Raw genomic sequence first — 12,730 nt, 5'->3', positions numbered from 1 at the left:
AAATACCCTAAATTAACCTCAGTCTAAAGAGGAATGTTCGTCATATAATTCATGGTGTTTGCTTTTCTTTTTGATTTTAGGACCTTCTTTCTGAGAAGTGCTAGAGGGTGAGAAGGCAAACATGAGGGTAGCAGGTAAGATGTTAATTTTATATAAAGATGATGTTTTTTATCTTATAACCTTATAACCCGTTTGCCCAATAATGGCTAAAGGCAAGGGTGCGTGAGTCATAATTCATTAATTCTTTTAATCTTCCATCTTTCTACCCCAACTTCCTTCTGTGGAGGGGAGGGTGTCTTGTCTCCTAGTCCAAGCTGGTTTCAGGCTATCTTTAAGAATCTTTAAAGAGTCGGCCCATAAATATCAAGCAGACCTGTCCCTACCTGAAAGTGAAAACCTGTTCCTCCTCCGCTGTCCCCCCCATCCCAACCAAAATCACATTGTTCCGAGGAAGTTCTGCTACCTCTGTGTTTTACAGGAGAAAACAGGTTGGCTTTTTTTTTTCCAGTCTCAAGGTTATTAGTCTTATTCTAATTGCCATTTTCTTACAAGCAGCATTTTCCTAGTGTTGCGTTTATCAGAGGTGCGTGAGGTCGAGGAAGGCGGACAAACAGCTCTCTTTGGTTTCTCATGGTTGTATAGAATCCAGCAGAGTTGATCAAATGCCATGATTCCTAGACCACATGCTTTTGTAAAAATAAAAAAATATTAGACTCTCTTGGCTGTGAAGTTACGGAACATCAGTTCTAAGCAGTTATATGCTTATGGGGTAAGAAGACTCCAGAAACAAGAGCTTGTTTGTGTTTTAAAAAACATGTCATAGTCCTGCTTTTGCTTTGCATTTTGTCTCTGTATGTTCTTGGGATCAGCAGGTCTCCTGGGGATTTTTAAATGCGCTCTCCAGGGGGGTTGACCAGAGCAAGTTCTTGTTTTGCACATAATTCTAAGCACATTCAGTTAAAGGAACTTGTCAGCTGAGTCTTGTGTTTGTACCTTGCTTGGCCTAGGTCTGGGGGGCCTTTGACAGACTCTAAGGATAGTTACGAGTTTGCTGCTCTGAGCTAATACCTTCTAAGTGAAAATTCTTTCCGGTTGCTTCGAAATGCTTGCACAGCCTGAAATGTAAGGATGTTTGGTTTTTAAGGGTGGGGAAGAGACTCAAAGCAGTGCTGTAAGTGGCCAGAAGGAAGACAGACCGACACACCGAGTCAGGAAGGGGAGTTGCGGTTGTGATCTCTTAAGCCCTTTCTAAGGCCAGCGTTGGATGTTGGGACCAACCCTATTCTGTAGCAAGCTTTTAGAGTCTACCACTGTAGAGACTGTGGATATCTCTAACTTTTCTATCTCTTGGAGCATCTTCTGATTTCTTGTCGCAGACCAGTGTAAGCGAACAGGTCGTGCTCTAAGACTCAGTGCTGGGGCTGGAGAGATGGCGAGAGCGTCTGATGCTCTTGCTGCCGAGGACCAAGGCTCGGCTCCCAGCACCCGCACGGTGGCTCTCAACCATCGGACACTAGTTCAGGGGATCTGACGCCCTCTTCCGACTTCCACAGGCACCAGGCACACACATTCCGATGTGTGCACGTGGGCAAAAACACTGGCATGTAAAGTTAGAAAAGGAAATCATAAAAAAGGAAAACAACCCCGTTAATGTGCCCCTGAGCAAGTTCAGCCTTGAACAGTGTAGGTTTTATCCATCTGCTTTAGGAGACAGTAATAAGGGCTTATCCCTGTAATAAATGCCATGTTTGAAAATTAGATGAAGCCTAGCGTGCTCTACCCACAGCTATACACATAGGGGGATGCTAGAAAAATCTCTGCACCTTCCTCCCAGTCCGGTGGTGAATCTAAAACTGTTCTTAAAAAAAACATGTAGCCTAACATGGTTTTTATCTGTGCACTTCAGGCCACGTCCTTCTTGGTAAAAACAGTGTGTGCCATCTGCCATTGGCATTTGCCTGTTGAGCATATATGTGTGGAGACCATGCTCTTTATTAGAAAGTGGTCCGAACCAACTGGAATTTTGCTCGCTTATATATTAAAATCCAGGCAGCCAGTAGTTGCTCTAAACAATGGGAAGCAGACATCTGAGGGAAGAGAGGAGGATTAAGCAGTTGGACATATCTGCCTCTGTTTCATTCCTGAATTAGTAGAATGTTTTTTAAGGCTTTGGTTTTTTTTTAGAGCAGTTTTAGATTCACAACCAAATTGGGAGGCAGGTACTGAGATTGTTCTAGCATCCCCTCACGTATAGCTCTGAATAGAGTATCTCTAAATAGTACTGAGGAGGCTCTGGATGTGGCTGGCTTTCAGCATCGGAGGCCTTCAGACATCTTCACTTTCTTCCTGTCCCTCTTCTCGTAGAATATAGACCATTCTCTAGGGCCTATGAGATTAGATGATATATTTTTTTTCCCTTACCTACTGTGTTGATTTTGGTAGAATACCAAATTTAGTGTTATTTGTCACTTAGTGTTAGAATGGGGTGCTGTATAGAACACTAGGTTTTTTCAGGGAGGCTTGAGTTCTGGACCATGTGCAGCCACCGATTTCTCTGTAATCTTAGGGGATTACTTCATCTTTGGATGTCTTTTATTTACTCTTTAAGGTTGGGTAACTGCAGATTTCATCTACCTCTCTCCCATCAATAAAGATTAAACCTGAATTATTAGTATGAGCGAGCAGCTGAGATTGGTTAAAACACAGATAACTTAATACTGTTTCCCAGGAAACACGCTGTGTCTTCCGAAGTCCAGAGGTTCCGAGGGAGGCCACTCAGCTGTTGGGCCACTCCCTTTTACCTTGCCCTCTGTGATTTTCTCCTTAGTGGCGCCCAGGAGAAACACATGAGTCATACTAAGCCCACGTGGCAGTGGTGATTATTATGAGGTAGTCTGACACCATAAAGATACAAAGTCAAAAGCTGAGGAGCAGGCGCTCCTGGAGCTTATCATACAGCTAATGACTGTGATTTCCAAGCCTGTCCCCCAAGGGAAAAGTCCTAGGTACTAAGCAGGAGGGGGAAGGCGGTGTTTGTGGTTCCCGTGGGATTAGGTAGCTCCAGGAGATGGTTTGGTGACAGGATAATAAATAAGCTTGCTACATCTGCTCTTTACTTCCTGCCTGCCCTTGGCATCTCCAGAAGGTCTAATGTTTTGTGTCACTCCTAGAGGGCATTGCTCTTTAGGATTGGAAAGGGTTAGGAACATGCAGTCCTGAAGGCAGGTGATAGTCTTCCTCTCACCAGGACTCCTGAGGTCAGACAGGGGCTGATGGTAGGCACTCCCCATCTGCCCCAAATCTCCCTAGGCAGGTGTCTCTGGTCTTTCATCCGAGTTGCTTGGGGAAACATCCCATGACTTGGTGGTTATCAGTAGAGTCATCGTAGGCCCAGGACATTAAGGTCTAGAGGAAGACAGAATAGAACTGTTGTAGGATGCAGTATGTTCCTTGGCTTGTGAAACCACGCTGTGTTGCTTTTGCCTCTTTTCTAGGAGCCGCAAAGCTGGTGGTGGCCGTGGCGGTCTTCTTACTGACCTTCTACGTGATTTCTCAAGTTTTTGAAATTAAAATGGATGCAAGTTTAGGAAATCTATTTGGTAAGTTTCACACCCTCCCCCCTTTTATTCCTTTCGTTGTTTTCTATTTTGGATTTTTTTTTTGTTTGTTTGTTTTTGGTACACACTTTATGCTTTTTGTAAAGAATTCTTTGACAATTTCATACACGTGTAAAATGTATTTTGATTGTGAACACCCCATTACATTGTATTCCCTTCCCACTCCTATTCCCGTTGAGTCCACACACCTTCTAGTTTCATGTTTTATTATTATTATTATTATTATTATTATTATTATTATCATTATTATTATTTTGCAACCCATTCAGTTTATGCTTGCTCACATGAGCATGACTTTGGGTTGTTTACTGGACCCTGGACACTGCCTGGGCACTGAAGACAACGGCTCTGCCTCCTACTGTAGCAGTGACATTCCAGCGGCTTCTCAGGGACAGGTAGTGTTTTGGTAATTAATTATTAAAGAGTTAAACTACCAACCCTCGCTATAACTGGCACTGTAGAGCCATACGGCATTAGCGGGTGGCCGTCCTCCTGGCTCCCTGCTGCTGCTACTCTCTGGTCCCAGAGTCCATCTCCCTGCCTCTGTGACTAGCTCCATCTCTCCTGTCTCCGCTGTGGACCCTGCTCCCATTCCCAGAAACCTGGTAAAATTGTGATTCTAGAGGGCCCAGCAGTGGCTGGTCCCCTGTGGCTCTGGGACATGCTCTGGTCCTAGCAGCAGGTGCCCTCTCTCGGATCCCTGTAAGGAGCTCTGCTCACATTCCCTGCAACTGCCCCCTGCGGTCAATGTCACAACTCGACAAAAATCAAAACTCCAGAAACTTGCAATTTAATGATCAGATTTCTTTCGGCAAAGTCTCACTCCACAGAACCTCCACAAAATAAACTCAGATCCTATTAATGTGATGCGAATCACCCACCTTGACAAGACAAATTGCCCTATGATAATAATAATAATAATAATAATAGTAATCCATCTCTTACAAGATACTCATAATGACCTGCGACTCTAACGACCTGCGGCTATTTAAAGCCACACGGAGACGGGTCATCTTGCTTCTCCTCTCTTGGCTCCTCTCCCCTTTCCAAAACACTATCCCCACCCTACTCAGTCACTGCCCAAGCACTGGCCTTGCTTTATCTAGTGCCTCCCCTCACCTGTATATCAGCAGGTAGCATCCCTCCCGTCAGTGACTGAGTGCTCCCCAAGTCTTCTGCAGGCAGTCTCAGCTGACGTGATCTCCTCGGTCTGTCCCGGACACAGCACCCCTTTAAGTCCTCTCCACTTCCTTCCCCCCACGTCCCTCCCCAGGGCTCCCTCCGCTTTCAGTGAGGGCCGTATGGGTGCCCCGCACAGGCTGAACACTCAACAGTCACAATCTTGTAGCACTTCCAATAGTTATGAGTTTCTTGGATTAGCTGTCACCTACTGTAGAAGAACTTCATTCCCTCTCTCTCTCTCTCTCTCTCTCTCTCTCTCTGTGTGTGTGTGTGTGTGTATATATATATATATATATATATATATACATATATATATATATATATGTGTATATATATATATATATATATATGTATATATATATATAATTTTGTGGGGGCTGGTATTTTGCCCACATTTATGTGATGTGCACCATATACTTGCCTGTTGCCAGAAGAGGGCATCAAGTCGCCTAGAACTTGAATAATAGACAGCCGAGTTACCCGCAGACGTATGGGTGCTGGGACTAACTCCTGGGTCATCTGGAATGGCAGTCAGTTATCTGAAGTCTTGACCTATTTCCCGGCCCCAGAATCTTATTTTTTTTAATTAATTAACTTTATATTCCAATCAACTTTCCCGTCATCCTCTCCTTCCAGTCCTTTTCTTCCCTCCCCTACCCACTCTTCCTCTTTTTCTCCTCAGAAACGGGGAGGCCTCCCATAGATATCAGTCAGCCTATGCATATCAAGTTGCAGTAGAGTCACAAACAACTTCTGTTGAGGTTAGATGAGGCAGCCCAGTATGGGGAAAGGGTCCCAAAGGCAGGTTACAGAGTCAGAGACAGCCCCTGCTTCAGCTGTTAGGGGTCCCAGATGAAGACTGGGATACACGACTGTTACATAGGTGTGAGAACCCAGGCCAGTCCCATGCATGCTCCCTGGTTAGCGGTTCAGTCTATGAGCCTCTAGAGGCCGAGATTGATTCTGTAGGTTTTCATGTGGCATCCGACCCTCTGGCTCCGACAAGCCTTCCTCCCCCTCTTCTGTAGGATTTCTGTGGGTCTCTCCATCTGTTTCCATTAGCAGCTAGGGGAAGCCTCTCTGATGATGGTTGTGCTGGGATCCAGTCTGACAGTGTGGCAGAGCATCATTAACAGTGTCAGAGGTAGGCTTTCTCTCAAGCTGGACCAGTCATTGGTTGGCCGTTCTGTCAGTTTCAGCTTCATCTTTATCCCCTGCACATCTTGCAGGCAGGACAAATTGTAGGTCGAAGGTTTTACGCTTGGGTCGATGTCCTAATCCCTCCATTGCCTGGTTATGGTAGATGGCAGGTTAAGACTCCATATTCCCCATTGTCTTAGCTAGGGTCACCCTCATAGATTCCCAGGAGTTTCAATTGCTCTAGGTTTTTAGCTCATCCTAGAGACCCCCCCATTTCAATTGTTCCTCCGTCCCCCACTCCCCAACTTGATTCCTCACCCACTCCTCACCCTCAGGGTCTGTTTCTTGTGCTCATTGGTATTAACATGTCCAGGTCCGTACTCCGTCCCCCGCCTTGCTCCTAACCTTCTTTGGTCTGTGGGTTGTAGGATGGTGATCCTGTACTTTACAGCTGATATCCACGTATAAGTGAGTGCACACCATGCTTGTCTCTGGGTCTGGTTGCCTCACGCAGGATGCTCTTTCTTAGTTCCATCCATTTGCCTGCAAATTTCACGATGTCATTGTTTCCAGTAGCTGAGTGGTACTCCATTGTGTAAATGTACCACATTCTCTGTATCCATTCCTCTGTTGAAGGGCATCTGGGTTCTTTCCAGCTTCTGGCTATATAAATAAGGCTGCTATGAACACGGCAGAGCATGTGTTCTTGTGAAATGGTGGAGTATCCTGTAGGTGTATGTTCAGGAGTGTAGCTGGCTCCTGAGGTAGAACTAGTCTCAATTTTCTGAGAAGCTGCCAAATTGTTTCCCGAAGTGACTGCACAAGTTTGCGCGTCCACCAGCAATAGAGGAGTGTTCCCTTTGCTCCACATCCTCGCCAGCATGTGCTGTCACCTGAGCTTTTGATCTTAGCCATTCTGATGGGGCTTTGATGGAATTTCAAAGTAGTTTTGAATGTTATTCCCTCGTGGCTAAGGATGTTGAACATTTCTTTAATGCTTCTCAGCCCTTAGTGATTTCTCTGTTTAGATTTGTACTCCACTTTTTTAATTGGCTGATTTGGTTTGTTGCTATCTAGTTTCTTGAGTCCTTTATATATTCTGACTCAGCCCTCTGTCAGGTGTGGGGTTGACGAAGGTCTTATTCCATAGGCCACCATTTCGTCCTTTTGATGGTGTCATCTGCCTTATAGAAGCTTCTCGGTTTCAGGAGTTGATTTGTCAGTTGTTAATCTTAGTGTCTGAGCTGTTGGTGGTGTGTTTAGAGGCAGTCTGCTGTGACAGTGACAGTGCATTGAAGACTGTCCCCATGTCTCCTCGCTCAGGCTTACCTGTCTGGTCTTACGTTAGGGACTTTGGTCCACTTGGACTTGAGTTTCATGCAGGGTGATAGATACGGATATGTTTGAATTCTCCCACATGCTGGCATGCAGTTAGAGCCGAAATATTGGTTCAAGACGCTTTCTCTCTGTGACTGTACGATTTCGGCTTCTTTCTCAAAACTCAGGTGTGCATTGGTGTGTGGATTTCCTTTTGGGTCTTCGGCTAGATTCCGCTGATCACTTGTCTGTTTGTGTACCAGTGCTGTGTAGTTTTTGTTATTATTTCTCGGGAGTACAGCTTGAAATCCAGGATGGTGATACCTCCAGAAGTGTGAGCTCTACTTTTGTTTTTCCATGTCAAGTTGAGTATTTTTCTTTCAGTGTCTAAAGAATAGTCTGGGAATTTTGGTGGGGATTGCATTGAATCTGAAGATTTTGGAAGATGGTGGTTTTCACTATGTTAATTCTACCTATCCATGAGCATGGGAGATCTTTCTATCTTCTGTGAGACCTTCAGTTTCTTTCTTCAAAGACTTGAAGTTCTGGTCATACAGGTCTTTTCACTTGCTTGGTTAGAGTCACAGTAAAGTATTTTATATTATTTGTGGCTATCATGAAGGGTGATGTTTCTCTTAATTTCTTTCACAGCCTGTCTGTCATTTGTATAGAGCAGGGCTACTGATCACTTTGAGTTAATTTTGTATCTAACCACTTCACTGAAGGTGTTTATCAGCTGCAGGAGCTCCCTCATAGGATTTTTGGGGTCACATATGTATACTGTCACATCCTTTCTGATTTGTATTCCCCGATCTCCTCCAGCTGTCTTATTGATCCAGCTAACACTTCAGATACTGTGCTGAAGAGATGCGGAGCCGACAGGCAGCCTTGTCTTGTCCCTGTCTTTACTGGAACTGCTTTAAGTTTCTCTTCATTTAACTTGGTGTTGCCGTGAGCTTGCTGTGTATTGCTTTTATTCTGTTTTGGTGTGTGCCTTGTATTCCTGTTTTGTTCTTAGCATGGCTGCCCAAAGTGTAAGTTCTCGGTATGGGCTCACTAATGCTTTGCCTGTCTAGAAAAAGAATTACTGTCTCAGTAAATGTCAATCAGTCCAGAAGTCTTAAAACACATAAAATATCTAAGAATAAAAACGTAAATACTTAATCAATTTTTCTGTTTGACATTTTAAATATATTTAATGACTGTTTGCTGCATGCTGATGACCGTTAATCATGGGTCGGAAGTGCTCACTGTAAAGAATACAGCTGCCATGTTGAAATTTTTTCTTCATTTGAGGTAACTGTTTGAAAATGGATCCAGTCTAGTTTGTGTAAGTCAGAGAAATGCATCGTCAGGGTTAGTCCTTAATAATATTCTTTTTCTCCAGTGATTTTTCATTTTTTGCCCATGTGTTTAGTGTTTTTATGATTCATAATGTACCCATATAAGGTCCTTTAACTCAGATTACATTTTCTTTTTAAAGAGTTATGTATTTATTTTATGTATATGAGTACACTGTAGACACATCAGAAGAGGGCATCAGATCCCATTACAGATGGTTGTAAGACCAGCATGTGGTTGCTAGGAATTGAACTCAGGACCTCTGGATGAGCAGTCAGTGCTCTAACCACTGAGCTATCCCTCCAGCCCCAGATTCCATCTTCAGTGCCAGGGATCCGTCCCAGTTCCTTGCACGTGCCAGGCAGTTGTCTACAAGTGTTCTACTTTCTTAACTCAGTGTTTGACAAAACCCTCAACAACGAGGAACCTGCTGTTTCAGATGGTTCTATATCTTCTTGATTTTCAGACTGTCCTATTCTAGAAGGGTACTCTGGTTTTCCTGTGGTGCTGCAGGCTGTCTCAGAATTTACTGTGTGAACTTGGTTGTCCCTCAGCCTCCCCCGTTTCCCAAGCACAAGGATCACAGGTGTGCACCAGCACAACACCCACCCACGGTTGCTCGCTCTTCGGAGTCATTGGAAGTCCAGCCCAGGGCTTTGTATGTTTCAGACAAGGGCTATACCACCGACCCACACCCACTCTTAACACTTAATTCGCTTCCTCTTGCATTCAAAGATTCTGCTACACACCAGCACTTAACCTTCTGTGTCAAAATACTCGTCAGAGAATCTTGATGACTCTGTGTCTGGGATACGGCACGTGACTCTGCCTGTCCCGTTAAAATGAGCCTAGTATAACTACAACACTGTCTCTCCTAAGTTCCACTCTGGTGTCTCACATTGCTAGAACCTTCTTATTGTGAGTTTTACCCGCTTGACTTGGGCACTGTTTAGAGCAGATATTTGCTTTAATCTTGTAGCCGTGGTGCATTTTATCTATAAAATGTTACATATTGGATGACAGTCTACATTGGACTTCTGCAAATATTAATTTTTTTATGGGATTTTGTTTTATTTCTTGTTTAGAATACATTTGTTCTCATAACCATTTATTTAGCCTCCGACTTAATTCAGGTTGAATCTATTATACACCCTGGTTTCGGGAGCCTGGTTTCTGGTTACCCATGGTGGTCACCACGATTCAGTCAGGGTCCTTTGTAATAACGTCATAGTGTAAACAGATCTGCTCCTCCCAGTTCCTCCTCACACGATTCCCATCCCGACCCACCCACCCCATTTCTGTCTTTCACTGGAAAAAGAACAGGCTTCTATAAGACAGCAGTAGGACTTGACAGGATAAAATATAGTGAGACAAAACAAAAGTCACCACCTCGAAGTCGATGAAGACAAACCCAGGGAAGAGAAAGAACCAAAGCAATGCTCTTTTGTTTGTTCATTTTGTGAGACAGGGTTTCCTCTATGTAGCCTCGGCAGACGTGTAACTCACTGTGTAGACCAGGCTGGCCTTGAACCTCTGTCTCCCAAACGCTGGGATAAAAGGCATGAGCCACAAAACAGGCTTTTTACATTGTAATGTTTCAGAAAAGGAAAACGGTCATTTTGAGACAGGAAGAATGAAAAAATTTTCCCAGAGTTAATAATTGAAATTACCAGTATAGATTGTGATTTAAAAGAATAAAATAAAAATTAAAAGGCAAAGAAACAACAACTTATAAAAAAAAGTCTAACCCTCTAAACCTAGTATTTTGATGTGGGGATGTAGTTCAGTGGTAAGTGCAGGAATTCTTTGCTAAGCATACTTAGAGTCAATCCCCAGATTACCCCACATCCAAATACACAAACACTGCCTTGCTTAAATAAGACTTAATCTTGGGGGGATTACTGAGTCACAACTCCATTTGTAAAAGCAACACCTGAGACTCTGGGTGCCCTCCATTTAACTCCACCCATTAGTGACATTTTAGGGACCGCGAACTGTCACAGGCAGGACAGGGACTTAGTCTGCCAGTCCCGTTCCTGGCCATGATTTTATGCAGTGTTAGTTTTCAGCATGAACATTTTAACTGGTACAGAACTGAAGGACATCCAGGTTAACTGCACAGACATTGTTGCGTGAATGTTGTGTGGACCTAATTATTTTTAGCCTTTGGGGTCCCAGCCCTTGGTCAGTAGTAGATGCGTAGGTTTCTTGAGACAGTATTAAAAGCTTAGGTACAAAGTAGTTCTAATCCTGTAGTCGGACATTCACTGAAGTCTGATGAATCAGGTAGGATTGTGCCCGTCCCTTGATGGACTGTCCAAAGAAATTGAAGACTGGGGTTACCACCTAGAGTCAGAAGTAAAGCGTGCAGATGAAGGGGCTGTGGTCTTCCAGGTTGTGCTTGCCCCCATATTAATGGAAATTAGGTCATCTGCTCGCCTGGAGGTTCCCATTCTCATAGTTGCAGCCCAAGGGAAAATCTTTCCATTTTGATGGGTATTGGATACAGATAAACTAACTTTGTATAAAAGCGCTTGAGAGTTTTCCTTGCTTCAAGCATCTCATCAACTAACACAGGTTCTGTGGAGGGATGTTTACCCACAAGCCCGATGCCTAACAAACTGGTTCCCATTCCTCTGTTTTTAACTAAGTAGCAATTGCAGGTTTGGCATCTGAAATTTAACAAGCAAACATGACTTGATGTTTTTCAATTTTTTTAAAAACATCTATGTTTACTATTTAATGCTTTGCCCGCATGTATACCTGGGCAGCACCTTTGTACTTACTGTGTATGGTGAGCCTCCGTGTGGTGCTGGGAACGGAGCCCAGGTCCTCTGCAGCAGTGAGGGCTCTGAGCCATCTCCCTATCGTCACCCAGCCCCTTCCTTCTCTGAGGCGTCTACCTAAAAAAACAAGTCAACACCTTTCATATTGGAATTGGCCTTTTTCCCCTAGATGATATTAGCAGGGTCTTTGATAGACAGACTCAGGCACAAACCTCTCTAGTCAGAAGAGTTATTCTAATGGTCCCTGACCTGCCCTTGGCTCCGGGAGTGACGAGTGTGCAGTCAGCCTGGGTGACACATGAGACTGTTTAAAATATAGTTCTAGACCGGCAGGATTGCTCAGCGGGGAATTGATGCTTGTTTTCAAGCCTGACTATGTGAGTTCACTTGTAAGTTGTCCCGAGATTTCCACACGTGTTCCTAGGCATGCCCGTATATACACATGTGTGAACACACTGTATGCATTCACCTCAGTAAGTACATGTAATACAAAATTAAAAATAAACTAAAAATAAAAGCTAGCTCTACTGATTACAGTTACGGCCTGAGACTAACACAGCAGTGAGACACCCAGTCCTGTGCTTATCTCCGAAACTCTTCCTCCCATGTCTTATTACCATAATAGATCAGATGACCTGCCATCCGATAACCCGGCACAGGTCGGAGAGACTGGAGTTCCTGATTGGAATAGTCTTCCTTTCTAGACATTTAAACACCCGAGTCTGGCGAGACACTCTTTTCTTTAGTTGACTAGTTAATGAATTCTGTTCGATTTTGTTTTTTCAGACAAGGCTTCTCTGTGTAGCCCTGGCTATCCAGTCTGTAGACCAGGCTGGCCTCAAATTCAGATCCACCTGTCTCTGCTTCCTGAACGTTGGGCTTAAAGGCATGTGCCACCTTCACCTGGCTAATTACACACACACACACACACACACACACACACACACACACACACACACACAGAGAGAGAGAGAGAGAGAGAGAGAGAGAGAGAGTTGTATACATGGTTGTATGAGTGTAGCACACCTGTTACATGTATGTCAGAGGACGCCTGTGAATGTCATTCTCCATGTGAATGTGCATCAGAGGACCGCCTGTGAATGTCACCGTCCATCCAGCATCTGGGTCCTGGGAACGCCAGGCCTGGTGTCAAGCCATTGTGCTTTTTCTTTTTAAAGACAGACTGATGCTGAGCGTGTCTACTTTTCATACTGCTGATTCCGCTCTGGGGGTTGTTAGTTTTCTCATTCAAAAGAGTGAAACCATCGGACCAAGTCTCTGTCATTATACCAGGAAATGGAAGGAGTGAGCTGGGAACCCCAGCACCTGAGTACGTGGTTGCTCCCG

General features: G+C 44.2%; 1 protein-coding gene across 1 annotated transcript in view; it reads left to right on the top strand.

The window, feature by feature from the left end:
* Positions 1–12,730, top strand: part of FAM3C (FAM3 metabolism regulating signaling molecule C) — a 47,142-nt gene that overhangs the window by 12,635 nt on the left and 21,777 nt on the right. The window contains exons 2-3 of the mRNA XM_080936541.1: positions 81–134; positions 3,495–3,599. Of these exons, the coding sequence (XP_080792667.1) occupies positions 122–134; positions 3,495–3,599 (118 nt within the window). The 5' untranslated portion in view covers positions 81–121. The remainder of the gene's footprint in view (positions 1–80; positions 135–3,494; positions 3,600–12,730) is intronic.

This window comes from Micromys minutus, assembly GCF_963924665.1.
Source record: "Micromys minutus genome assembly, chromosome: 23".
NCBI lineage: Eukaryota > Metazoa > Chordata > Mammalia > Rodentia > Muridae > Micromys > Micromys minutus.
The sequence above is the reverse complement of the archived record's forward strand: the minus strand, read 5'-3'. Positions and strand labels throughout refer to the sequence as shown.